General features: G+C 47.3%; 1 protein-coding gene across 3 annotated transcripts in view; it reads right to left on the reverse strand.

The window, feature by feature from the left end:
- Positions 1-27,026, reverse strand: part of GLIS1 (GLIS family zinc finger 1) — a 221,393-nt gene extending 194,367 nt beyond the window's left edge. For all 3 annotated transcript variants that reach the window (XM_057697995.1, XM_057697989.1, XM_057697979.1), the window contains exon 1: positions 26,771-27,026. In XM_057697995.1, coding sequence (XP_057553978.1) covers positions 26,771-27,026 — 256 coding nt within the window. The remainder of the gene's footprint in view (positions 1-26,770) is intronic.
- Between the last annotated feature and the right edge of the window lie 403 nt (positions 27,027-27,429).

The raw sequence follows: 27,429 nt of genomic DNA on the forward strand, positions 1-27,429 counted from the left end.
ACTATGTCTCCACTACTAATTAAATTCATAGGTCTCAGAGTCATGATCCAGAAGACTTTACAGCTCATCTCATCCCATCCCTTCATTTTGTGGTTCTAGTCTGGGGGCTCAGAGTGGGCGAGGCTCTGGCTTCACCCTGCAAGTTTAGTGAACTGAACACTGGATCCGGGCACTAGATGGCACTGAGGGATGAAGAGCTGCTTATCTGCATGTTTTGGCAGGTCCCCGGGTACCATGACGTCCTAGGCTGAACTCCAGCTTCCCTCCCCCGGGAGGTCCTCCTCAGCTGCCCCTTTGACCACCTGGAGTCCCTGCTGTACAGGTGCTCTCCAGTATGGAACGCAGCACACACACAAAGTTTTACCTTTGTCCAGACTTGCCTCACCGCCAACTAGACTAGAAACTCCCTGAGGGAGCTCACCCATATCCAGCACCCCAAGGCACTTACTGCAATTTATTTACCTCTTTACTGTCTGTCTCCCCCACTAGAATGTAAACTCCACAAGGTTGAGGACTGTCTGCCTTGTTCACCACAATATCCCGTGTCTAGAAAAGTATCAGGTACACAGTAGGCACTCAACAGCTGTTGAATATGTGGATGTGTTGACTAACTGAGAGTAGGATCCCTGTCTTGTGCTTCTATGTATTACAGAATGTCAGAACTGGAAGGGACTTTAAAAGCAAATCCCAGTAACTCAACTGACCCAGGGCATATATCAGGCTAGTATTCCAGAATCTAATATAGTGTCTCTTACATACACATTGGGATCTTGACAATATGTTTGTTGATAGTGCAAAGGTGAATGAGTTGATAGGTAGTTGGGTGGCTGAATGGGTAGCAGGATAGTTGGTGGTTTGTGACAGGTGGCTTCATGGTTGGTTATATAGATGGGTAGGTAAGTAGGTAGGTGAGTGGATAGATGGCAAGATGGATGGACACATAAATGGGTAAATGGACAAGTAGGTGGAAGGGAAAGGAAAGGTGGAAGGGAAAGACTCACTCAGATTTACTGTCTGATGTGATTCATCTTTAAAGGAAGGTCTAGGGGTTTATAGCCTTCTTTGATGTCAAAGACAGAAAGCCACACCCACCTTCAATGATTCATCACAGAGGCAAATCTGATTCATCTCATGTAATCTAGTGCAGAGCAAGAGCAGGGCACACAATGGGGCTTGGTGAATGCTGACTGATGGGTTACTAGCTAGATGGATACAAATACTGATGGGTATTCATACAAAGAGGCATGAAGATGGATGTGGGGCTGGATGGGCAAAAAACAGTGGGTATCTGAAAGCCTAACTGTTGGGGTGGACAGATGCAGAGGCACATGGAGTACCCACAAATGTACATAAGGATGGGAGGGGAGTCCTTGGACAGAAGAACAGGGAGGCGAAAAACAAGGCACAACAGACCTTTATCATGTCATCATTTTCCATGCTGCCCACACCCCTTCATTCAACCCTACAGGAGTGGGGAAACACTGACAGCCCACTAGCTGCAATCCCCTGCTGGGACGGCCCATACAGCTCAGAGGGGGCTCAATCTTCTTGAAGTTCCAAAGAGCCCTGGATGCTGCTCTCTGCTCACCCAAGGCCCCCAAATGGCATGCCTCTCCGCTCTGGACCCTACTCAGCTGGAAGGTGACTCCGCCCAAACTGTAATTGAAATAAACAGCCCCACTGCCTTTTACATGTCACATGGAGGACTTGTGTGTGGCCGCAGAGGCTGTGCACTCTGCCTGCAAGTGGAGCCCAGGGACACTGTGAGACACGACGGCCCTGGTCAGACATCCGTTCAAGTCCTCTCACGTGCTTTATCTCATCTTCATGATAAGCCTGCAAGAAAGGCGGTCTTAGACAAACAAAAAAACCAAGATTCAAAGAGGTGAGGGCACTTGCCCACGGTCATACAGTGAGAGGACCATTTCGCTAACTCCAAGTCCCGTGCTCTGTCGTTGATACCTTCCTTCGAGGCTCTGTCTCTCTTCTTACGGGCACAATGTCACCTATTTCACGGGAAGGATGAGAGATTCTAAACAAGCTCTCCTCTACAAGCAAGTGCCTTGAACAGTCACTCCCACCCTTCCACCTGCCAGGTCTGGGAAGAACTCCCTGAGCGGCTCCCGCAGGGTCCCTGTGCCCGGGAGGCTGCAAAGCTCCGACACAGTGCCTTCATGCTCGTGCAAACGTGGTGCCTCCCCACAGACCCCCAGCACATGTGGGAAGCCAGTGCCAGGAACCCTCCCACGCATGTGAATGTTCCTAAACAGAGTAATTAGAGTGGTGTTTAGGTAACTTTTACACAGGCCCCCTAATCAGAATCACATGTGGGACGGAGTCGGCCACGGTGGCCGAGCTGGAGGAGGCTGGTCAGTCTCCCCCGCTGCATGACCGCCACCCCTTCCACATTTCTCTGACTACACACTCACTCCCCACCTCCCTCCCCAGGACTGAAACTACCCACACACTTGCAGGACCAGGGCCAAGCCACCCACCAGCAGCTCTGCAGTCACAGCATGACACACCTAAAGCCAGACTCTCGATGGACCTTCGAAAGCCTCTACTAGAACCCAACAGGTGAGGAAACTAAGAAGGCACTTGCTCACCCAAGGCTACTCAGAGAGCTCAGGGATCACCACACTGGTGTGCTCTTCCCCAAAACAGGGTCTGACCAGGTCCTTCCCCTGCTCAAAAGCCTCTGTGACTTCCCATCACCTCTAGGATAAAGCTCACATTTCTCTACCTATCCTCCAGGTGGGTAGAGTAGCGGGCCCTGCAATTAGCCACACATCAGTTCAGAGCCCAGCTCTTGTCTCTTAAATCCCTTGTCATTAGACAAATGACTTTACCTCTCAGAGCCTTCGTTTCCTGTGTGTTAAATGTAGATCACAGTAGGGAAATGAACGATTTCATTTTCATTAATGGGAAGCGCTTAGTTCCACGCTTGCCCATAGCATGACCTTAATAAGCAGCAGTCATTCGTATTAGGAGCAAACATCCCCAAAAGAGTCAGAGACCTGTGGAGTCTGAGAGCCATGATTTTTCACCCTATCCCTCATCTTATTTGCTGTGTGATCTTAAACTAGTCACTTGGTGTCTCTGGGCTTCAGTGTCCCCATTCATCTCATGAGAAGACAGGACCCGATGATCCCTAAAGGGCTTCACTGAAATGGGGGCCTGTGGGTCTGTGGGTCTGGTGGGTACTGGGAAGTAGCAAGCAGGGCTCCAGCTCCATCCTCATCTTTAGTGGCTTATTTAAGGCCCAGCACAACCTGGGTCCATCTTCTGTTTCCAGCTTCGTTCCGGACACTTGCAGCCAATCTCCTGCAACACCAAATTCTTGCCCCTTGCACAACACACAGGCTCTCTCCCAGCAGACCTTTACACTGTCTTGGCTGGTGCAGTGCTTCTCCAGCTTTGGTGCACATGAATCATCTGGGAATCTTGTTAGAAAGCAGATTCTAGTTCAGCAGGTCTGAGGTGGGGCTGAGATTCTGCATTTCTAAGAAGCTTCTGGTGATGACCATGCTTTGTGTGGTGAGGGCCTAGAATGCCTCCTCCCTGCTCACCACCTACTGAAGGGCCTCCTTACCCTTCAAAGCCTGGCTCAAGCAACCCCTCTGCTGAGACACCTGTACCACAGCAGGATTCATAAGGCCCCGGCAGCAGTGATCACCGCCCAGCAATGCTTGCGACAAGCAGACTTCCTGTCCACGTCCCCAGCAAGGGCCCCTTGAGGGTGGGGCACGTCCCAGTGTCCAGCACAGGACCTGCAGGGAGGGAGGGGCAGGAGCATCGCCTAGCTGCATAAGGTCACGGGCAGCAGGGTCGTTCTCAGACCTGCCCACTGGGGCCGGCTTCTAGGCAGTTCAGGTGCAGAGAAGAGCCACCATGGGCCACCACGTGGATTCTTTTTAAACACAGCTGCCAAAGGGGCGCTTTTCAGAAATAGCAGGCAGCAGGAGCTTAAACGTGAATATGGACCCAGAAAGGCAGCACCAGAGAGAAGGAAGGAAAAAACACGAAAGTGAGGCAGAGAGAAGCCTGGATAGAAAGACCTAGAAGGACGCAGAGGGGAAAAAAAGGGAAAGGCCGACATAGAGACGGCCAAAGAAAGAAGAGGGGACCAAGTACGTGGAGAGACAGAGAGCACACACTTGGGAGCAGGAGACAACGAGAGAAGAGAAATGGGGGAGAAGAGAATTTTGAAAAGGTGGGGAGGGGACAGCCCCTACGATCACAGCTAATAGGTGTATGACAGCCTCCTCACAAAAGGATGCCCGGTCCCCTGAGGGCCTTGGCCTCTCGTGCCAGGACAGGCTTTGGGGTATGTGGCTGGACGGGGCAAGCCCTAAGTCCTCCCCATTTCCCTCTACCTTCCCCAATCCTCCCCCCACCCCATAAAGTTACTAAATCAAGAAAGGAAATGGAAACAGCAATTTGAATTTTTTTTTTTTTTTTTTTTTGTCTAAAAACAAAGTTCAAGACTAGTAGGAAACTGATCTGAGCCTAAGAAAACAGAGGCATCACAAGCTCCACAAATCCCAGCAAATCATTCATCTTCTTGGAGTCCCAGCTTCTTCAGGTGCAAAATCACCAGGAGCCTCACAAGAGTGCTGAAAGATTAAATGAGTTATATAAACACGAGAACAGTCCCTTAGTATAGCACACAGTAGGTGCTTCATAAACGGTCACTGCATTTGAACTGCAGAATGTTACACAAACACCCTCTTTTTAGATTTGCTTTTCTGAAAGTCCTTTCCTACCTTGTTTCTCCCTTGAGCCTCACAGGAGTCCAGGCAGAGATTATCGCCCCATTTCACAGAAGAGAAAACCGAGAGATATTACACGGCAGCCTCCGGTTCTCAAGAGAGTGTGGAAATTCAGGTCCCACAATGGCCCCCCATCTTTTCTACTCTACTAGCTGCAGGCAGCATCAAAACTAAGGCCCACACAGGATTAACAAGAAATGCATTTTTTTCCAACAAAAAGCAGCCACGCCTCTGTGGCAGCTGTGCCAGGCCCCATGCGGAGATGCGCCTGGAGGTGGATGGAGCGTGGCCCTACCTCCCTGGGAGACGGACACCACAGTGTGACCACTGCCGAGATGGACAGGAACAGTGGGAGGGCACTCCACCGCCTATTCCAGGCCCTGTGAGGTCCCTGCATCTCGTGGAGTTTTCATTCTTGAAAGTGAAGGATGACTATGAACAACAAAATATTGAGTAATTACAAGTGCTCAGATGAAAACTCAAGAGTAAAATAACAGGGACTTCCCTGGTGGTCCAGAGGTTAAGACTCTGTGCTCCCAGTGCAGGGGGCCCAGGTTCGATTCCTGCTCCGTGAACTAGATCCTGCATGCCACAACCAAGAGCCCACATGCTGCAACCAAGATCCCACATGCAGTAACTAAGACCCAGTGCAGCCAAATAAATAAAATAAATAATTTTTTTTTTAAAAAAGAGTCAAATAACACAAAGGAACTGGTGATCAGGGAAGGCCCCTCTGGGAGGTGACCCTTAAGCAGACACCTCGGTCCACCATGTGAAGATGAGCTAGAAAAGCAAGCCAGGCAGCAGGAACAGGCTGTGCAAAGATCCTCACAATAGGACAAGCTCACAGGACAGAAAGGTCAGTGTGGCCAGAGTGCAGTGAGGGAGGCCAAGAGGATGTAGAGGATGAGGACAGACATCACATCAGCCTTATGAACTTGCACAGGAGAACAGAAAACTGATGGAGGGCTTTAAACAGAGGAGTGTTGTGGTATGATTTGCATTTTAACTCATACTTGCGCTGGGCTGCAGAGAGGTGAGGGTGGCAGCAGGGAACCAATGAGGTGACTCCTGCAACCTCTAGGAGAGGCGCGCCAGGGAGCGGCACTGACCAGGTGGTGGAGACGCAGGGCTGAGCCTGGAGCCCGGCGACTCTAGAACTTGGGCACTGCAGGTGGAGAAACTGGCAAAGACAGTGAGAAGGGGCAGCCAGAGCACGGAGGCAGCCAGGGAGAACCAGGAGTGGTCACTGCACTGACGCTGCTGCGTGGGCAGTGAGATGGAGACGGACACATGGTTAGCTCTGGCCACAGAGTGGCCATGGGGACTTTGACAAGAGCAGTCTGTGGACAGGGGAGGACAGAGACCGGGAGGTGACAGCAGAAAGGCTGTAAACCGAGGTGACTCCTTCTGGGAGTTTCAGCCTCAGCCGAAGCAGAGAAATGGAGATGCAGCAGGAGGGAGAGTAAGCTCAAGGAAGCAATATTGGTTCTGCTTTTTTAGGGCTGGAAGGTTCTGGAGCAGTTTGTATGCTGATGGGAATGACCTCTAGAGAGGGCAAAATTCACACTGCAGGAGAAGGAAGTGCAGAAGCAAAGTCTTTGAGGAAAATGAGACAGAACAGGATGAGAAGAACAGGTAAGAACAGCTGGACAAAAGCAGGGGCCCCGCGCGCGCACAGTGAGGAGGAGCAGGCGGCTGGGCTGTGGAAAGGCCCGCCGGAACTGAGCACACAGATGCAGACTGGACCACCTAGCACGGCAGTCTCCAACCAGCACCCGCCAAGCAGGCTCAGGTGGTCCAGTCTGAACCAGGGTTGGGGCCTGACGTGAGAAGAGCTGCTTGGAAAGGAGTGAGTATAAGGATGGACTCTAAGCTGGGCAAGGAGGGCAGGGAGCACACAAGGGGCAATGGGCAAAAAGGCGATAAGGTTAGTAGAAGAGAGGTCTTCACAAGGTCAGGTCATTGTCACCAGCACGGGAGGAAAGCCCCAACCTGAAGGAATGAGACCAAACAACAAGAAATGGAAATCCACAGACAGAAAACAGGAACACAGGGGACAGGAGAAAAGATGGTTTAAAATCCTAAAATCTCCTTAGAGAGGGATAAGATATTGCATCCATAACCAGAGACAAACTGCATGAAAAGGAACTGCTAGAGACCAACAAAGTGCATCTGCAAACCAAAAATAACTAAAAATTTTAAATAAAATGGGAAAGTCAAGGAAATTCTGAGCAGATCAAAAAGACAAAGAGCTATATATTAACAAAAAGATAAGGAAATCAGAGGATCAATACAGAAAGCAAAACATGCAACTAATGGCATTTCCAGGAAAAGAAATAGACAAGTGGCATGGAAAAAAACTTCCAAGAACTGCTACATAAAAACATCTAGAATTGAAGGTTATGGATCTTCAGAAACAAAGGGCACACCAAGTACTCCGTCCAATTAATGGGGAAAAACCCACATCAAGTCACATCACTAGAAAACTTCAGAACATCAGGGATGAAAAGAATATCCCAAAAGCTAGAAAATAGATTGGAAGGGAAGGGGACCTATGTGGAGTTTCAGGAATCACCATGGCATTGACTTCTCAATAGCAATGAGGGAAGCTGGGAGTCAGTGGGACACTACCGTCAAAATTCTTAGGATCAGCTCTGAGGCCAAATACTAGCTGCCACTTACTAGCTGTGTGACCACGGGCCAAGTCACTTAACCTCACTGGATCTCAGTTTCCTCATCTATAAAATGAGCACAACAGTCAATGGACTGTTGTTAGTATGAATTAACTGATGCAAAGCACTTAGAACTATGCCTGGCACATGGTAATAAGCATTTAAAGGTTAGTTCTTCTTCTTATTAAAGTTCCCCAGCCAAACTATTAATCAGGAATGAGACACTTTTCAGACACACACCCTTACTTACCTTTCTTACAAAGTCATTGGAGGATGGGTTCCAGCAAATTATGGGGTTAAACTAAGAAAAAGGAAAATACAATGTAAAAGACTTTTGACTTTCTTTTGGGTGCTCAGCATCTGAACACCTTTCTTCTACTGGGAAAAGCACTCACCTTATAAGGCAAAAAAAACCCACTCCACCCCAACACACACACATACACACACACTAAAAATGCACACAGAGGCTGAAAAATGTCAGATCCCTCACGTGCTTTGTCCTTTGCTCAATGTAACACGACCACAACCACATTGTAAAGCAGAAGTCCCCAACCCTCTTCCCTGCTTTTCCTCCAAAGTATGTACCGTCATTTGGTAAACATTATATTTGATTGTTTATTTGATCATTGTATCTTCCCCCCTCTAAAATGTACGTGCAGAGATTTTTGCCTGTTTGCTTGTTTTCCCAGAATCTAGAAGGGTGCTTAGCAGGTGCTCAATAAAAATGTGTTAAGTGAAAAGATTATGTGTTTCCCCAGCCTCACTTGCAGATGAGGCATGGACACATGGCCCAGGCTCTGACAATTAGAAACACCTACCTAGGGGGATGGCTCAAATCCATCTGCACAAGGAGTCAGTGACCGCCAGTGACCAGGGATGGTGGCTCTGCTGCCTATGTCTGGCACCCACCGTTTTCACTGCACAGCCCTGTGGCAGGATTTGGGATTAGATTCTTGGCTATGTAGCTTCCAAAACTTAGTAAGAAATTCTGGGAGCTACCCAGCATCCTTTTAATAAAATCTCTTTTCCATTTAAATCAGCCAGAGAATGTGATACATGTGTGAGGCAGGAATTAGGGACTCCTACATAAGAGAGCATTAATGAGAATCCCAGGAGGTCAGTCATGCAATAGAAGTGCTCCCTGCTTCTTTGGGCATGTATGAGAAATGGAACTAAGATAACCTGATGCATGTGAGCATTTAGGAAGGTATGACTGGGGATTCCCCTGGTGGTGCAGTGGTTAAGAATCCGCCTGCCAACGCAGGGGACAAGGGCTCGAGCCCTGGTCCGGGAAGATCCCACATGCCGGGGAACAACTAAGCCCACGCTCCACAACTACTGAGCCTGCTCTCTAGAGCCCGTGACCCACAACTACTGAGCCCGAGTGTCACAACTACTGAAGTCCACACACCTAGAGCCTGTGCTCCACAACAAGAGAAGCCACCACACTGCAACAAAGAGTAGCCCCCACTCCCACAACTAAAGAAAGCCTGCACGCAGCAACAAAGACCCAATGCAGCCAATAAATAAATAAATTTATTTTTTTAAAAAAGGAAAGTATGGCTGATAGATGTTTGACAAAACTGATGGAACATTAGGGGAAAATGGTAATAGATACATAAATATAAAACTAAGCAAATGAAAAGTAGACGCCCTATTTAACCCCAGGAAAACAAAATGTTATACCCCAAAGGGAAAGTTCCCACAGTGCATGACCATTCAACATCCTGTTTCAAATGTAACCAACTATGCTGAAAAAGTGGACTCCAGGGGGTGCTACAGAAACAATCTGTCATTACCTCTCTGCCACTCCACTCCCTCTGGCCCTTATTTAAAACCCAATCTGCAGACGTGCTCTTCATCCCTACTCCCCACCCTTGCGAAGTCTCTAGACGTTCCCTTAACTCTTTGGATCATTCTTAGATCATAAAACATCTTCCAGGCACTTTTAGTCCTAAAAACAATCTTGGCTTAGTAATTAAGATGTCCCATCCAGATTAATAATCTCAACTCCGAGCTTCATTTACAGCCACGCTCCTCCCCTCCCCCAGCTCGGGCCTGCCTCCAGCTGGGGACCCTGGGCAGGGTGGAGGGGTGAAGTCTCCAGTGCCCTTACTCTGTCTACTGGAGTGGCAAGAAGGGGCTCACCTGCCGGCTATCAAGAGAGCTCTCTGGACTTGGCTGTTCAGTGCCCACTTCCATGGGTTCCCAGGAGAGCACCCCACTGTGCTCCGCAGGACACTTCCAGGCTGTCTCTCTCTCTCGCTCTCTCACCTCTGCCTGGCAACACGCCCTCTCAGGCAGGGTGGGTCAGTCTGAAAATGACCACCGGCAGGACCCCTGGAACACAACCTTCTGCCCATCACAACAGTGCAGCTGCCCCCTTCACCTGCTACCAGGCAAGGCTCCAGCCACAGCTTGCATCTTCAATACCTTTAGGCATGGAAAAACACATCATTCCTCTGAGTGCGCCTCTCAGAGGCCCTCTCACTTAAGTCCTGGATGAGGAGAAAGCAACCTGCTCCCCACCCGCCTGGTACCGGGGAGGAAGTGTCCCAACTTTCTCAACAACTGTCTCCCAGGAAATGCTCTCTCTCATCTCTTCCATCTCAACCCTTTGACACCCTCAAAGTGTGTGCCAGGTAAGGATCTCAAAACCAGAGTTAAGTTTAGGCACCTGAAGTCCCGCTCTAGAAGGTAGCAGCCAATGCCTGTTATCAATACCCATCATCTTGGGGCTCAGCCAAAACCAAGCGAGCAAAATCCCCACGCTGGTATCCTGCTACCCACAGTCCCACCTGTGCACAGACTGAAGTGCTGCAACCAGAGCAGGAGGGACGGGAGGGCCAGCGTAAATGGGATAAGAACTGCGTGGAAGGGATGGTTCAAGAGAACTAAATCCTCACCCATCGCATAAGAAGCCCGCAGACGGTGAGTACAGCTGTCTCAGAAACAGCAGCCTAAGTCTTACTTAGAGGCTGTGCAGCCTAGCAGTTAAGGCTTCACCACTCGCCAGCTGTGTAACCTTGGACAAGTCCCTCCCTCCTCTGCGTCTGTTTCTTCACCTGCAAATCAGGCATAATAAGAGTAATTCCTTCATGGGGTTGTTGGGAGAATCAAAGGAATTATGTTTGTAATGGGCTTCGAGCATGACTGGCCCATGGTAATAAACACCATGTTTAGCTATTATTGTTTTTATTTTTGTAACTGAGACAAATGGAAGAAAACACTAGAAAATGACAACTAAATGAATTGAAGGCAGGACCCCGTGTTGCACAAGTCCAGGGAGCACCATCCACGTAGATGGGGGTAAGTGGTGCCCCCTGGAGGTGGGCATCCCAGCTTCCCTGGCTGAAGGCAGCTGCCTTTCAGTAGTGTGACAGTGAAGGCAAGGGAATGACTCCCTGTAACGTCTTACAGTATTGGATGATTTTAAAACTATGTTTAGCATTATTTTGCTGAAAATAAAAATTTATTTTTAGAATGTCAGTAAAACAAGCTCCCCAAAACAGTAATAATAGCAAACAACAGGACTTGGACAATGACAAAAAGAAAAGCAAGGGAGGAAATGACAAAGGAAAATCTTGGAATTAAGACCATATAAAAATTTTGAATTTTTGTTTCAAAATCATCATAAAAAACTTGTTTAAGCAGCAGATTCATAAAATATTAGCAACAAATAGAAACAAAATATTAGCACTCCTAACTTACTGAGCACTTTAAAGCATGTAAAGTTTTAAATTATATAAGTAAAATATTCAGACCCCAACATAGACACCGACTTGCAAAAGAGGAGCTATGAACTGAGAGCTATGAACTGAGAGCTATGAACTGAGAGCTATGAACTGAGAGCTACTGAGCTATGAATACACAGTACCTATTCCACTACACTAACAACCGAACAAATGTAAAATGAAACAATAACCAGATGTCACTTCCACTTTCCAATTTGGAAATGACCTTAGAAACACTTGCGAAGGTGCACGAAAGTTAAGTTCTCTATGACACTGCCTGCAGTTATGAAAATCTATGCAACCTTCTAAAGAGCTATTTGGTAATATGTGTGTCAAATGTTACTAGCCTTTGGCCCAGTAATTTTCAATTCTGGTGATCTATCCTAAGAAAACAATCATAGATGCAAATGACGATGACTGCATAAAGGTAGTCACTGCAGCATTATCTATACTAAGGGAAAAGGTGAAAAAAATTCTAAGCATCACGCACATGCAAGTAATATATATGCACATTTGTATGGACAACAGCTATCTCTGAGAGGCTAAACAAAAAAAGGGGAAAGGGGTGGGGTGTTACTAGTTGCCACCAGCAAACAGAACTGGGGGTGGTGGGGGGGAGAAGAGGAAGGCTCTTCCTAAGAACCCCTTTTGAACCATTTTAATGTATCGCCTGTTTGAAATAATTTAACAACTGTAATAAAATGCAATACATTTTTGAACGTTTACAAAGAATTTTCACAGCATGGAAAAGATTTATTATGTTAGAATGTTAAGTTTAAAAATAAGTACACAAGGACTTCCCCGGTGGCGCAGTGGTTAAGAATCTGCCTGCCAATACAGGGGACAAGGGTTCGATCTCCCAGCTAGGAACATCCCACATGCCACGGAGCAACTAAGCCCGTGTGCCACAATTACTGAGCCTGTGCTCTAGAGCCTGCGAGCCACAACTATTGAGCCCACGCGCCACAACTACTGAAGACTGCGCACCTAGAGCCCGTGCTCCACAACAAGAGAAGCCACCTAATGAGAAGGCTGCACACCGCAACAAAGAGTAGCCCGGCTCTCTACAACTAGAGAAAGCCTGCGCGCAGCAATGAAGACCCAATACAGCCAATAAATAAATAAATAAAATTTATTTTTTAAAGAAAGTACAGAAGACTTTATATTCAGAATGATACCAATGATAATGAAAAATATTAACATAGCGATAAGCCCAGAAAAAGACTGAAAAAATATACTAAAATGTAAGTGGTGATCACTGCTGTGGTGAGATTATTTCCATCTTTAAATGTTTCTATAGTTTCCAAATTTTCTACAGTAAGTATATGCTACCGACAGAAGTGGGAAAAATAAAGATTATTAAATTATCTTTAAAGGGTCAGCCACTTCCCAAAGAAGGATTAGGAGTAAGATCAAGTAACTTGTTAAGGCAGGAACCCATTCCTATCTAAGTGCCCATGCAGGATGCCATCAGGAGGCCCTGTGCGTGATTCCAGCTTCAGAGATGTACTTGCATGAACCATCCGCCCTCGCTGGACTACTCTCTGGGGAACCAGCAGAAACACCCACTAGGGCCCAGCCATTCAAATGCTACCTTTCCAGGAAGGCTGCTCTGATCCCTCTCTTGTCAGTGCTAGCCTGTGAGTTCTCTGAGAGCGGGCAGACCCTAGCACTCACGTCTGCATCCCCAACAGGAGCCAGGCCTGGTAATCAGCATGCTGGCCCCACCTCCAAGCCGGTATATCCATCTGCCTGCCCTCTAGACCGGATGCTCCCCAAAGCAGAGGCTGAGCTTGGTTTATACCTACTTCTCCAGAACCTAACAGAGAGCCTGGTATATGACAGGGTTCCAGGAAATGTTTGCCAAACAAATGAATAAATTAAAGAATGATATTCTAGATAAGTACTGTCCAACCAAACTTCCTCTGGTGATGGAAATGTTCTATATTTTCTGCCCAACACTGTAGGCACTAGCCACATGGGTCTATCGAGCACTGAAATGTGGCTAGTAGACTCAGGAACTGAATTTTTAATATTATTTAATTGTAATTAATGTAAATTTAAATAGCCATAAGTTCTTCCATAAGAACACATATCACAGGATAATTATAAAGTCACACAAGATGATCCATTAAAAAAGAGAGAGAGTTGGGCTTCCTAGGTGGCGCAGTGGTTAAGAATCCGCTTGCCAATGCAGGGGACATGGGTTCGATCCCTGCTCCAGGAAGATCCCACATGCCGCGGAGCAACTAAGCCCGTGTGCCAATAAAAAAAAAAAAAAAGAGAGAGAGAGATGATCCAATGTCTTGCAGTACTCAAAAGATGATCATTACAGGATACTGAAAATGAGGAGGAGGGGGAAGAGAAGGAAGGTCCCCAACAGCCCCCCACCCCCCACCTACCTGGCCAATATCACACAATGGGAAAGTACTTGTTTCCATGACTCCCTAGCAAATAGCTCTGCTGCATTCTGAGTACACAGCAACCAGAGCCACTGAGAGAATGAAAGACTGGGATGACTGAGAAGGGAGGGATGTGAGCCTGAGACAGGAGAGACTCTGAAGATGTTGCAAAAGGAAAACTCTGGCCCTTTTCATTGCCAGAGATAAGGAGAGAGGGTATTCCCTCCAAGAGGAAAGCTTACACAAGCAGGAACAGGCAACAGGTGCAGGAAAAGGGCTGGCAAAGGCATCCCTGCCTCCAGGACTGGATAACCTGTGTGGCTCCACCACCAGTGTCCTGCAGAGGGCTGCTCTACACACCCGTGTTCCTGCCCATTCTCAGAGGCCCGGCAGTCAGCCATTCCCCACCCCACTCCCCCACCCCCAACATCACTGATTCTCACACTAGCCTTGCAAGGGGAGCTAGCTAGTAAATATTTCCATTTTATAAGCTGGCAAACCAAGGCTCTATGAGATCATCTGAGGTCACAGGTCTCAGACTGTCTAGAGCACAAGAGTCTGCGGAGGACAGAGAGCCAGGTGATGAGGTGGTGAAGCTGCACAGGTAAGGACCGGGGGCCAGGCTGGGAGGGAACCAGCACACACTCGACCACTGTCCACCCACCCCACCGCACGCCCCGACTTTGAGCTCCGTGCAGGCCACAGCTCTGTCTGTTAGCCCACCACGGTGTTCTAGGGCCCAATCCAATACCTGGGACACAGCAGCCATCAACACACTAATGATCCAACCAAGATGCAACCCAGATGCAGCCCTTCCGTTTTCAGGATACTGCCCCACACTTCATCCCATATGCTCCTGACAACTGGCTGGGCAGAGATCACTGTCTGAGGCTCAGACATAGAGAGCCAACTCTGGGTTGCCGTCCTGAAAATCTGCTAGAGGAACTCCCCTTGACTGCAGAGGGACAGATGAATTCTGCTGGGGTCCTGCACTCATTCTCTTCTCTGGTCCACACTCCTTCCACAAGTCAGAGATGCAGTCATTACAGACCCTGTTCCACAGAGCTCACAGACTTGTTGGGGATGAAGCATCTGTAACACCCAACTGTTCAACAGGAGAAAACTGACAAAGGGCAGTGGAAGATGAAGGAGGGAAATGGTAATTCTGGCTGAAGGAGGCAGTTTCTTGACTATGACAAATGGGGAAGATTGGACCCAAGGCAGCAGAGTTCAGAGGACCTGGGGGAAGACCCAGAGAGGTGTCAAGGTTTGAGAAAGGGCAGAGTCTTGGAGTCAGGCCTGCAGCTACCACCTACCAGCTCTAGAACCTTGGGCAGGTCATTTAGCCTCTCTGGGCCTCAATTTTTCTCATCTGTAAAATGGGGATGATGACACTCACCTCGCAAGAAATGAATGGCTTCAGGGGATATCTGCTCACAGCAGGGCCCAACAAATGGAAGCCTCCACAGTGCTGCAGAGACCCGAAAGCACGGGGATGTGGAAGCGGAACAGCAACAGCATCATGAGTTTGGGAGGTAATTCAGCTGGATATTACAGTCCGAAGGCAACTCCCAACCCAATAAACCAGGGACGGGGGGAGGGAGGTCTGTGCCTCCTGACCCACCCCAGAAACACCCGCTTCCTGGTGGTCACCAGAGCCACCACAGGCTGAATGAATGTCCTGCACTGACCCCAGGGCTAGGACCTGTCACAGAGTTGTGCTGAGGTAGCCCATGCCCACCTGGGCAAGGGACATAGACAGCTCCTAACCTTCCCCTAACCCTAAGTGAAGCCAAGATGCTTCAGATCTGTGTCCTTCAGCGCTGGGATTAGGACCTCAATCTCTGAAACCCCGAAGTCCTTATTCTTTTAATTTCTCAAAAAAAAGAAAGGAAGGAGGGGAGGGAGGGAGGGAAAGAAGAAGGGAGGGAGGGAGGGAGAGAGAGAGTGGGAGGAAGGAAGGAAGGAAGGAAGGAAAAAAAACACCAGAGTAAGGGGATGGGATACTGTGATGTAGAAGAGAAACAGCATCACACCAAATCAGGCTTGGGGACCTAGGCTCAGCTCTGCCACTCAGTAAAAGCAGTAACAACAGCTCATCTTTGTTACATACCTACCATGTGCCAGCCCATGAGCTAGGTGCTCTGCAGACTCCTCACCTTAAACCCCTCACCAACTCTATATGAGATATGCATTATCTCCACTCTACAAATAGGAAAACTGGGGCTCAGAGTCCAGTGAAGTTGCCTAAGGCCCAGCAAATGGTATAGTCGAGATCTGAACTCAGTTCTAACTCCAAAAGCCATGTGGCCACCTTTCCACAAGTAACATGACCTCTCTGAACCTTAGTCTTCCCATCTGTTCATAGAGTGATTGGCCAAATAATAATGATTTGGGCAGAGCTCTACAGTTTACAAAGCTCAAACCACAACAGTACCCAGAGAGGGGCCAGGAGGCCAACACAATCCCCCCAGGGTCTGTCTAAGCCTGTCCTGGAGTGAGGATCTGGGGTATATACCTCAATCTCCACCCTAGCAGGGCAGCTGAGAGCTGGCTCCTGGCTCTAATTTCCAAGGTTCTTCTTCATCTTAGAGAAATCTGGGTCAGATGTGTTGCAACCACCTATAACTGCTCTTTAAACCACAAGATGCAACACACTTTAAAGCACCTGGGACTCTGCCTAGAAGGGAGGGCAGGTATGTGGCAGAGAGCACCCACGATCTGGGCCAGTCAGTTGGGGACAGCCATCAGGCCCCTAGCTCCTCCACCTGGCCCATGGCCTGGCAGCCACCAAGAAAGGTCTGTGATCACTGAAGCTAATTCCTCCCAGAAAGAAGAGGAAAGGGAGGCCCAGACAGGTGAGAAGACTCGCCCAACATCACCTAGAAAAGTGGGGCAGACCTCGTTGTGAAGAGTCCCAAGACAGCGTGGGAGGAGAACAGGGCTGTGTCTGCACTTGAGAATTCCTTGTGCATCTACTGGAGTCTCACACGTGCTGAGAGCTTACCGTGAGGGCTTACTGTGTGTTTAACCTTGTAGGAAAAACAAAGACATAAAACTCAGCTTCTCATTTCTAGGCTACAAGCTCCTTGAGGGCAGAGACTGGGTTGGACTCCATTCCCAACCTTCCTCGACACTTGCTTTGAACCAGGCCCTGTGCTGGGAACATGGGGTGCAGGAATAATGAGACTCGGCCCCTGTCCCCAAGGACACATAAGTAAATGGAAGATCGCCGCAGGGTGTGACCTGTGCTATGGCAAAAGGAAGGATAAGGGTTGTGGGTGCCAGAGGTCTAGCATAACCAGGCCAAGGGAGAAAAAGAAGGCTTCCAGGAAGAGGTGGCACCTGAGCTGGGTCTTAAAGAATAAGTAGGTGTCAAACTGGTGAAAAGGAAAGGAAGGAAGGCCCTTCTAAGAGATTCTGTTTACCAAACACATACATAGTTGCAATAACAATAACAATAATAACCCCAACATTAATAGAGCATCTGACCATGTGCCAATCTCTGTATTTAAGCACTTATACATGTATTAACCCATTTCATCCTCATAACAGTCTTTTGAGACCGTTACTATTATTATCCCCATTTTACAGATAAGAATATTGAGGCCCAAAGAGCTTAATAACTTGCACAAGATCTCTAAGTTTGTACCTGGAACCAGAGTTCGAACCTAGTGGTTTGATTCCATACCTACAGCCCCAATCAGCACCCTATATACTTCTCAGATAGGTACTTTGCCAGACCTGGTACTGGTTGTAAGGCTACAGAGATGAATATTTGAATATGAATTATTTTATGTTCCAAAATGATTTAAAGAGGCACAAAAATGAACAAAAAGAAGCTCACAGGGACTTCCCTGGTGGCACAGTGGTTACAAATCTGCCTGTCAATGCAGGGGACACGGGTTCAATCCCTGGTCTGGAAAGATTCCACATGCCATGGAGCAACTAAGCCTGTGCGCCACAACTACTGAGCCCACATGCCTAGATCCCGTGCTCCGCAACAAGAGAAGCCACCACACTGAGAAGTCCATGCACCACAGTGAAGAGTAGCCTCTGCTCACCACAACTAGAAAAAGGGCCTGCGTGCAGCAACAAAGACCCAATGCAGCCAAAAAAAAAAAAAAAACAGACTCACAGTGTGAGTCACAGTGTGTAAGGACAGAAGGACAATTCCAGGTCTGAAGCTGCATAAGGAAAAGTCTGATGCTGCTGGAGGACAAGCAAAGCAGACATTAGGAAGAGATGGAACTGGATTGGCGGGAAGGCCTCGAACGCCAGACCAAGGGGCTCGGATTTTTTCCATCAGTCAACTGGTTGCCAATCTACAAGCCAAGCTGCAATTTCAGAGGAGAGCTTGAAAGCATGTACCAAAGACTGTCTGTAAAACAAATCAATGTCTCCCCAGATATGTGAGTGGTTGATAACATACAAATCTATTTAAAAGAGCCCTTAAAACTAGTAACCTCCAGGTATCTTCTCTATCAACAGGTACTAAAAATATAACAGCTATCATGGACTGGAGATAGATTTTTGTCCTTATATTTAGAAAACTTTGATACCCCTGCTGTCAGGGATGGGAAGTAACAAAAAGGTTTTAAGCAAGGAATTCTTTGGAATGAAGGTCTGGGATTTTTGCCCTCTACCTAACCCTATACCTCCACCTCTCCAGGCTGGAAATCAACCATCTGAAGCCCAAAGATGCTCCAAGCCCAGGAAAAAGCTCCAATGCAGAGATACTCTCACAAAGAGAGCTACATAAGTACAAATGACTGTTTGATCAATCATTTGGCCTCAGCGTGGGATTTGGTTAGAATTAAAGCCATCTGGTTGGGGGGTGGGGGGTAGATGGGGGAGGAGACAAGCAGGCGGGAAAATGACCCACCCCCTCCCCCCAAAAGCATTGTTAAAATATAACGCGGGAAAAACAGTAAAGTCTCTGCTGTTATTTCAGCCTAAGCCACTTAATCCTTCAGCACATAAAGCAACTTATTTTATGACCTTTTCCCTTTAAAAAGTAAATCAGAAGACGCTGCCTTGAATTCAGATATCTCTGAAACACACTGCTCATCCCTCCCAGTGAAATATCCTGTTTCATAAACCTTCTTCGAGATACTTGAAACTGCAGATCACTAAATGCCTAGCTTTAGGCATCTGACATTCCAGAGAATTAATATTTAAACTTATTATAGGAAAAAAGAATTGAGTTTGGTTGAAGCATGAAATATTTAATAGTGTCTCCAAATTAGAAACCCTATTTTGTTTCGCACTGGAAATGCCAACGTTATTACCTGGGCTTTGCACTCAAATAAGATAAAATGCATAGGCGGTCTTGAGATTAAACACACAATTACGGCGTTTTTCTCCAGAGAGAAGGGGAGCAAGACAGGTTTGGGGAGTGGAAGCGATTGAGTTTCATTTTTACGATACACTTAAAATTATATTATCATTCTCTGCCTCGAGGGGTGGACTTGAGAGGGCTGAAGCTATTTAACCACTGAAAATTGTGTCAAGATCAGTGACTCCACGGAGGCCTGTTCACGGGCTTGTGAAGCCGTGTACATCTTGGAATGGGCCCGCTGCTGGGCGAAACCCCGGAACTTTCTTTACTCGCTAGGACAAAAGTATTAAGTAGTTTGGGATAAAAATTAAGCTTCCATTGACACAGTGGATCCTGGCAGCCTCTGCCGGCACGTGTAATTTATTTACAGGGTTGGAAAGTCGGCAAAATACATCATCAACTCTTATACAAACTTCTATTAGGTATTAAATACCCAAGCCTCAGAGAAGTAATTCATATAGTCCAGCAACGTTCCAAAATAAACCCAATCTCCAGCCCTCTGGAGAGCTTAAAACAGCAAATGGGATCTGTATTTTTAAAGCCAGATTTATAATACTCTCTGGTTTCTTGCTAAAGCATTATTTGCCATCCAACCTGTTATTTAAAAACAAAAGCAACACCATCTAAAAGAATAATCTGCTTGCTAAAAAAGACACGCATAGGAAGAGGCTGGGCCATGATGCAACCAGGCCATCTCTGCCTGACACTTCTTCCTACTCCCCCTTTCCAACCCAGGGTCAACATCCAAAGGCAACGAAGCTTTGGGCAATAAAGCCTCCTGCAATTTCCACTTCGGAAGTGTGATCCCTGAGAATGTTCACACTCACATACATTCTCATGAACGCACACCCCCCCACACAAGGCCACAGACACAGCCCAGCAGTGGGACCTCTTTCTTCCATAGAGGGTCATTTGGCTCAGTCATCATTTGACACCAAAGACCCATTTCCCACAAAGGCTCAAGTTCACGCTGATCCCTGGCCTCTTCTCCCCCACAAGCCTTTCTTCATCCCACCAAGCGTTTAATAAGAAATAATTATTTAATAGGTCTCGAGCCATCATGCCCAGTGAAGCATGCATTCCACACGCCAAGTGTGGCGGGATCATGAGAAATTCTCTTCAAACAGATGTCTTCAGAACCAGTGCAAGGGAGCCTGCAGCCAGGGCTTGGGCAACGAAGCTTCCCAAACTGCATGACAGACTCAAATAGGGACTTGAACCTGCAGTAACCAGTGGGGTGTGTGTATGCTGCTGCTTCTAAGAAGGGGCTGCGTCTACGGGGCCCTCCAGTCTCAGACTCCTTGCCTGAGGACCCCATGTCGCAACCAGGAACCACTGTCCTCCCCCCACTTCTGCAGCAGAGCAGTGGGCAGAGCCCCCTCTTGAAATCACACCTCAGCTGTTAGCTGAGACTCAGAACTCCACTCTGGGGACTGGTGGTCTGGACCGGCCTGGAGCCTTCTTCTGCCTTCCCCCAGGCTTCGGGGCACACTCTACAGCCACAGCCACTCCTTGCCATTGCTTGGGTTTGAAAGACTGTCCTTGAGAGCTCTGTGCTTTAGTGGGAAAGCACAGGCTTTGCTGTCAGACAGAGCTGGGTTCAAATCTCAGCCTCTACTACCAACTAGCTGCACAGTCAGTCACTGTGAATTACACAGCAAGCTCATTATTTGGACATATCACTTAACCTCTCCAAGCCTCATTTCCCCATCCGTAAATTTAGAATAACGCCTCTTTTCTTCGTAGGATTGTTGGGCATTATTAAATGTAATCACAGCTATAAAGTGCCTGGCTTGGCACAGATAGGTGCTCAATAAAGGATCGTTGACCTCCCTCCCTCTTCCAGTTCCTTCTGTGGTCAGCTTCAGGAGTCAAGAGTTCCAAGGAGAGATCAAGTCTAAAACCTGACTTCTTTCCATACCATAGATCCTTCCCAACTGCCCCAGTCGAGTTCATGTGGAATTTTGGAGCAACAGAGAGGAGGGGACTATGGGTCATCCCATGGAACTGCTTCCCATTTTACAGATGGGGAAACCGAGACTCAAAGCCAAGCGCTTGGCCCACGAGCATTGAGGCTGTACAATGGCGCGTGTGTTTGCTCCAGACAGGCCCAACCATAACCACCAAAAAAATTCAGGCCATACAGGAAATGCATTATTCAGTGAGCGGACTGAAGGGCTCCTCTCAGTGCATCTGACTCAAACGCTGACTTTAAAAACACAGCTCGTAATGCTAACACAATCCGCCTCGATCCACCGGAAACCTTCTGAAGGAATAACCCTTTGGAGTTTAGGGGAAGACGGGGAAAAGAAGAAAACAGATGCTTCGAGTGACTTTAAACTAAAAGATCACTGGGTTAGGGTTGCATCTTCTCCACCCCACCCCACCCCAGGCCTCTTGTTTTCTTTCAGTTTCTTATAAATAAGGCTTTAGGAGACCAAAGCAGCCACAAAACTCCCCCCACCCCCACCCCCCACCCTTTTCTGCTTCCCTTAACTCAGTAACTCAGCTATCAGTCCTGGACTTTGCTTCTAATGCTGAAAGCATTTTTTTTCATTGTAAACTATTAATTTGGGCAGCGGCTGTTGATAAACAGGGAGCCCCGTTGTTAAACTGCTAGAATCATTAGCACAGCGAAGGCAAGCAGCACAAGTATTTCAGGAGTTTGCTCTTTTTTCCTGGCCCTGGTATCACAGCTGGGCTCTCTGCATGTTGCAGTTGAATTTTTGGAAGCCCAGGGCAGAGTTTGTTTCATTTCTTCTCCCCCTTGAACTGAATGTCTTTGTTTCTTTAAACACAAAAATAAACTACCCCCTACCAGAAGAAACAAATTGCAACTAAAACCTGTATCAGGAAAAAAAAATTAGCAAACCACGCCTTGTAATCTAACTTTGAAAATAATCATAGATATAAGGTGAGGTTGTTGAAACACTACCATATCAGCTTCAAAACAGGGAATTCTTTTCCAAGAAAATTGAGTGAAAGAAGGGAAATTACCCTCTCTATGCAAAAGTCACAGTTAACGACAGTCACTGGTCAATTTACAAATAAAGTTGGTATTTATTTGTTTGTTGGGTTTTTTTTTCCCTATTCCTATCCAAAAAAGGATTGAAAACACCATTCCAAACTTTAGTTTCTCCCCTTTTCTAGGATGCTGGCCAAACTCCACAAAATAAAACTGAAGAAAATGATGATAATTATGCAACATTCAGAACAAAGAGCATAAGAATATTTTTTTTAATGATTCATTGTGCACTTATGCCTATAATGGGATTTTAACGCACTGTAAAAATAAGTGTGCTGGCTCATTTAGCTTCCCACGCAAATGTAACGCAGGGATTGAAGAACTCAAAGATGGGGTGAGTTTTGGGTTTTTTTCAGAAGGAGAAGTGTGAAGCAAAACCACAGCATACAAAGAAACTTATGCTTTTAAATCACAGATGGAGCAACACAGCCTATCCGTACGATTTCACAGCCAGGACAATCCTGAGACCTCAGCCCAGCCGAGCACTACAGGTAAACAACTCAGAAACAGCTAAGCCTAAAGTAACTTACGATCTCATGTGCTGGTCACCTTTCCATTTTGCACGCCCAGTCTTAGCAGCTTCTAGAGAGCTTGGGAGGCGGGAAGGGAAGAGAAATTCTAGCCACACAAGACTCTTAGGGACTCTTTGGGACTTATATTTCCACTACATGTCTATAAAAGATTTGTCAGATACATAATTCTTATGACTGTAGACGCAACATGTTCCCATCTTATTTGTGTACCCACACACATACATGTTTCTCTTTGTCTCACTGAGCCTGACATTTGGCTAGCAGGTTTTTCTCCCCCTTATTTGAAACCTCAAGCACTGAAAAAATTTGGATCTGATTATTTCCGGATCACAGGACCAGCACTTTAAAATGGATGAAATGCAAGCAAATTGCCCACTAGAGCCGGAGGGGGTAAATGCTTTCAAAATAACTCATACCTTCCTATTATGGATGTGCTGGTCCCTCCAAAGGCCTCCCCCAGAACATCACCGTGGCTTCTGATTCAGATGAAAAAACTCTACCAGGTAATGCCAACCAAAACCATCATGTCTTACTCTCCACTACCAGCCCCGAAGGCCCCTACACACAGTCTACAACTGCTTTCCCTTTTTGTTTTCATTTTTTAAGAAAACACATATACACTAACTTTTTTTTTAAGTTACAAGATTGACTACTTTTCGGATTTTCCAGCCACGTTATGAGGGCCATTTACTAATGGCAGAGTCCACATCTGTCATGATCATCAGCCTCCTAGGACATGTCCAGTCTCAGCGCACAATGAAAAGGGCCCAGTGAGTCGCCGAGAATTAAATAGTGAGCTCATTATCCGGTTTGGTCTGGAGGCAGCAATTCTGGTCAAACGGAATCATCTGGTAAACTATGAAGCTTTCGAACGACGGCATAGATACCAGTTATCAACTTCCAAAGACTCCAGACAGAAGAAATACCAAAAGCAAAACTATTTTAAATTCTCTGGGAACGTTCCGGAGGCCGTCGGGAACACCAGCTCTCAGCCACCAACACACACACACATACACACAGAAGGTACAAGTTGTGGAACCAGAATCAAACTTTGGAACAGGTAGCCTTAGAAACTGCCACTTACTCTCTGTAGCCTTGAGCACATGCTTGAACCTTAATGTCTTCATCTATAAAATGGGAATCACAGTAATAAGAGCCAGTATCTGCCCAGCACTTTACAGACTGCAAAGCGCTTCTTCATCTGTCCCCTCGGAACAGCCCACAAGGTAGGCAGAGCTCAGCTGGCCTGAGGGCAGCTGAGGGAACGGGTGGGGGACACACGCTGAAAACTGTAAAGCACTGTGCACAGGGAACGAGCGTCATCGGGCCATCGCCACAAAGCTGACTGCCTCCATAAAGTCCAGATGTTTACCTTCTTTCCTTGTCAGGACTTCCAAAAGCAGAGTGTCGGGTGTTTAATAATAAGAAAGAAAAAAACGCAGCATCTGGTAATTTGGCCTTTTCAGCTGTTTGGAATCTGCATAAACGGGGATTCTGCCATAAACAGATCGTAATTCTTATTGTAAATGATGACAGTGTTAGTCCATGACGTCGCACCATCCCCAAGTGCCTCCTAACTCCAGATCTGGAAATGCAGAGGACCCCAACATTTACGGAGAAGCTGCTGGATTCAAGAGCTCACTCCCTTCCTCAGCTTAGGGTCTGTCCGAAACAGAAGGCACATCATCTGAAACCTGACTCCAAACCAAGCAATACTGTCTTCTCTCCGGTCACCGGGCAGCAGTGGCCACAAAAGACCTGAAGCTTGGCTCCTTTCAGCTTCCTCTGGCTCGGGCACCAGAGTTAAAGTTAACATCAACATTTAGAAAAATCAAACCTCTCTCCCTCCTCACCCTACCCTCTTTATCTCAAGTATCGCTGACCATGACATAGTGCCCTACATGAATTAACAAAAGTGACCCCTTCTTCCTTCTTAGTTTATAAAATATTCTTACAACAACTGTTTCATTTTCCCTTGGGAGGGACGCATCCTTACCTCTCGTGCAAATGAAAAACCAGAGGTTGAGAACGTTAAACACGTTACAAGAGTAATCTCCAAAATAACCAGGCACTGAGGCGGCCCTTTCACACTCCACCACTAATGCTCTTCTCAGGCTTTCCAAGTAAGTCTCACACGAGATTTACAAACGAGGAAACTAAGGCTCAGAGAGGGAAAGAACTTCCCCGGTCCCACGGACCCTAGGTGGCAGGGTCTTACCACTTTCACTACGGTCAATAAATATTTTTCAATTGGTATTCTTATCTGTTTCCAATAAGCCTGAGACTTGGAACTAGACACCAAATATTCAAAGGGTTGCGAGGTCTAGGGAATATTTGGGTGGGAATGGGGGCAGAAGGTTTCCTTTACGGCGTTTTTAAGAGGTCTGCCCAGCTCTGGTTTTGCCTCAGGCCACTGTGTGGCTTGACTAGGGGGAAGAATTTGCCTAGAGGGACAGAGGCCAGGTCGGAAACCTCTTCAAGCCCAGGTCCATAAGCAATGGGCTGGCCAGAAACCCCTCACCCAGTAGGCCTCAGTTTCCTCATCTTTTAAATGGGTGGGACAAATCCTACCCCACCAGCCTCGCTGGGGGCTAGGAAGAAAACAGAAGCCTCTTACAAAAAGCTTAACCAGTACAACCATCTTAAGGTACAAAGAAAGAGGTGCTTCCTCCCATTCTTTTATCCTCCTCTGCCCTTTCCAAATACAATCCTGATTTAAAGATCTCATAGTTTAGACAGCTGGGGGGGGGGGGATGAATAAAAATAATTGGGATTTGGGAGAATGGAAGTCAGAAGGTTGTACACAAAGCATCTAGATGAATGTCTCCAACTATGGCTTGGAGCATCTCTAACTACGGCTTGGAGCAAAGGCTATGTTTGGGAGAGCCATTTATTAGGTCTGCAGAGAACTTGATCTTCACTTGACAGCTATTTTTTTTTTAAACAAAATGTTGCAGTAGGGTATCTATTTAAGGGAGGATTGTGTTTGGAGGGGAGCAAAGGAGGGAGCTCAGGGCAGCAAATATTACTCATGTCTTGCTGCACAGCCCTCTCTTTCCCTAGTAAAAGAGAACCTCATATGTGTGTTCCAGCAATAATATGCTAAAGATGTTTTTTTCTATATCTACCCTTTAAAAAATGAGCTCTATCTCTTGGAGAAGAGACTGACATTTAAAACAAAGAGACAAATAGTGCTCTCCTACAAAGTCAGGTGTTTTCATTAAAAAGAAAAAAGTATATTTATTTCATTTTACTAGTCTTTGAATTGAGAAGCTGGGTATTTTTTTTTTTTTTCTATGCAAAAGGAGCCCTCATATCTAAAAAGCAAGCCACCCTACCTTTTCTAAGTTGCTGGGACTGATTGATGCTAAAGTAGTGATGCCTGCAGAGCCAGAAAACAAACTTTTTGTCTTCCTTAAGAATCAGGTGGAAACAGAACCAAGAGGTCCCAAACACTGAAATAATGAAACCCCAAAGCTTTGGTTTCTCCCAGGGGAAAAAGGTGGGGGAGGACACAGTGCCTCAACAATTTCCCCAATTTCTGGTTAATTATCTGTCAGCATGAAACTTATAAATAATGGCTCAATAATAATTAACTTTGATGAGAAGAACATGTTCATGAGAATCCAGCCTCATCGCTGACTTTGACCCGTTAATTATTCGGAAGCCTGCACCTTATACCCACTAGCCTCATCGGGTACAGGAAGGGTATTGCAAACTAACTTGAGCAAAGACTATGCTTCTGAAGTATCAAGTACAGAACAGCCATTGTTAGTCAGGACTTTACTCAGGGTAGGTTACAGATTCATAAAATTTTCCATCAGCAATCCAGAAATCATCTGGTATAATTAATTCCTTACTTGACAGATGGAGAAACTGAGGTCCCAACAGGGGAGGGGCTTTGCTGAAGGCTTCTGGTTTTTGTTATTGAGGGAGGCTGGAATACTTCGAGGTATGCCTTCAGCAGGCTCAGAGATGGACATACTCGAGTTGCTACTCATCCTAATTTATAATACGATTTTGACAAGTTCCACACAACTTTTATCAGAAATATACAGAAGCAAAATTATGTAATCTGAGCTTTCTGTACACACATCTCCCCCAAAACAGGCTTACTGAGTTTAAATTAGATGCTTCCTAAACAATCACCATTTTAGAATGACAAGCGAGTCCCGAACAACTCGAGAGAAACGGATGAACTCCGGAAAAAGTTCTACCAAGTTCTCGGGAGGATTCCTACGAAGGCCTGCGCTGGAAACCTCAGGCACGTCGGAGGCGCCAGACTTACCTTTCCCGGCGGCGGAGGCCTTTGACGGACCGTAGTCTCGGGGGCTCCTGGGCCCGAGGAGGTCGTGGGCGCGCGGTGGCGCGGGAGGCCGGGGCAGCAAGTCACGCGGAGTCCCGTCCCCGCAGCCCCCGCCGCTCACCGCGACCCTGAAGGCCATGTGCGGGCCGAGGCCAGCGGGCCCCCGGCCGGGACCCGGAACGCCGGGGGCCTCTTTCGGCCTCTTGTCTGAGTGCGCCTCGGCCACCTCGCAGTGCATGGCGCCGGGGCGGGGCGCACCGCTGGGGGTCGCGCCGGGCTCCTGCGGAGGGGAGAAAGCACAGGGGCGTTAGAATGAGTTGAGCTGTCCGCTTCCGGTCCGGGGGCCGAGGTTTGGGCAGGTCACCATCCCTCCGTTTATTCCTCCTTTTTGAAATGGGTTAGCACCGCCACACTCATCCTAACGTGACAAACCTACCTGATGCATGTGAAAGTCCCTTCCAGGGCGCAGGAGTGGCTGGCAAGTCCTTCCCCGGCCACCCAATCTGCCCCACCAAGCCCTCTTTGGCCGAATGGGGAAACTGAGGCCTGGAGAAGTGAGAGCGCCTGTGCGCGTCACCCAGTGATACACGGAGCGGGCGGCAACCAGAGATTCCTGGAGTAGGGCTCTGGCGGAGCCGCGG

This window comes from Hippopotamus amphibius, chromosome 1, assembly GCF_030028045.1.
Source record: "Hippopotamus amphibius kiboko isolate mHipAmp2 chromosome 1, mHipAmp2.hap2, whole genome shotgun sequence".
NCBI classification, from domain to species: domain Eukaryota; kingdom Metazoa; phylum Chordata; class Mammalia; order Artiodactyla; family Hippopotamidae; genus Hippopotamus; species Hippopotamus amphibius.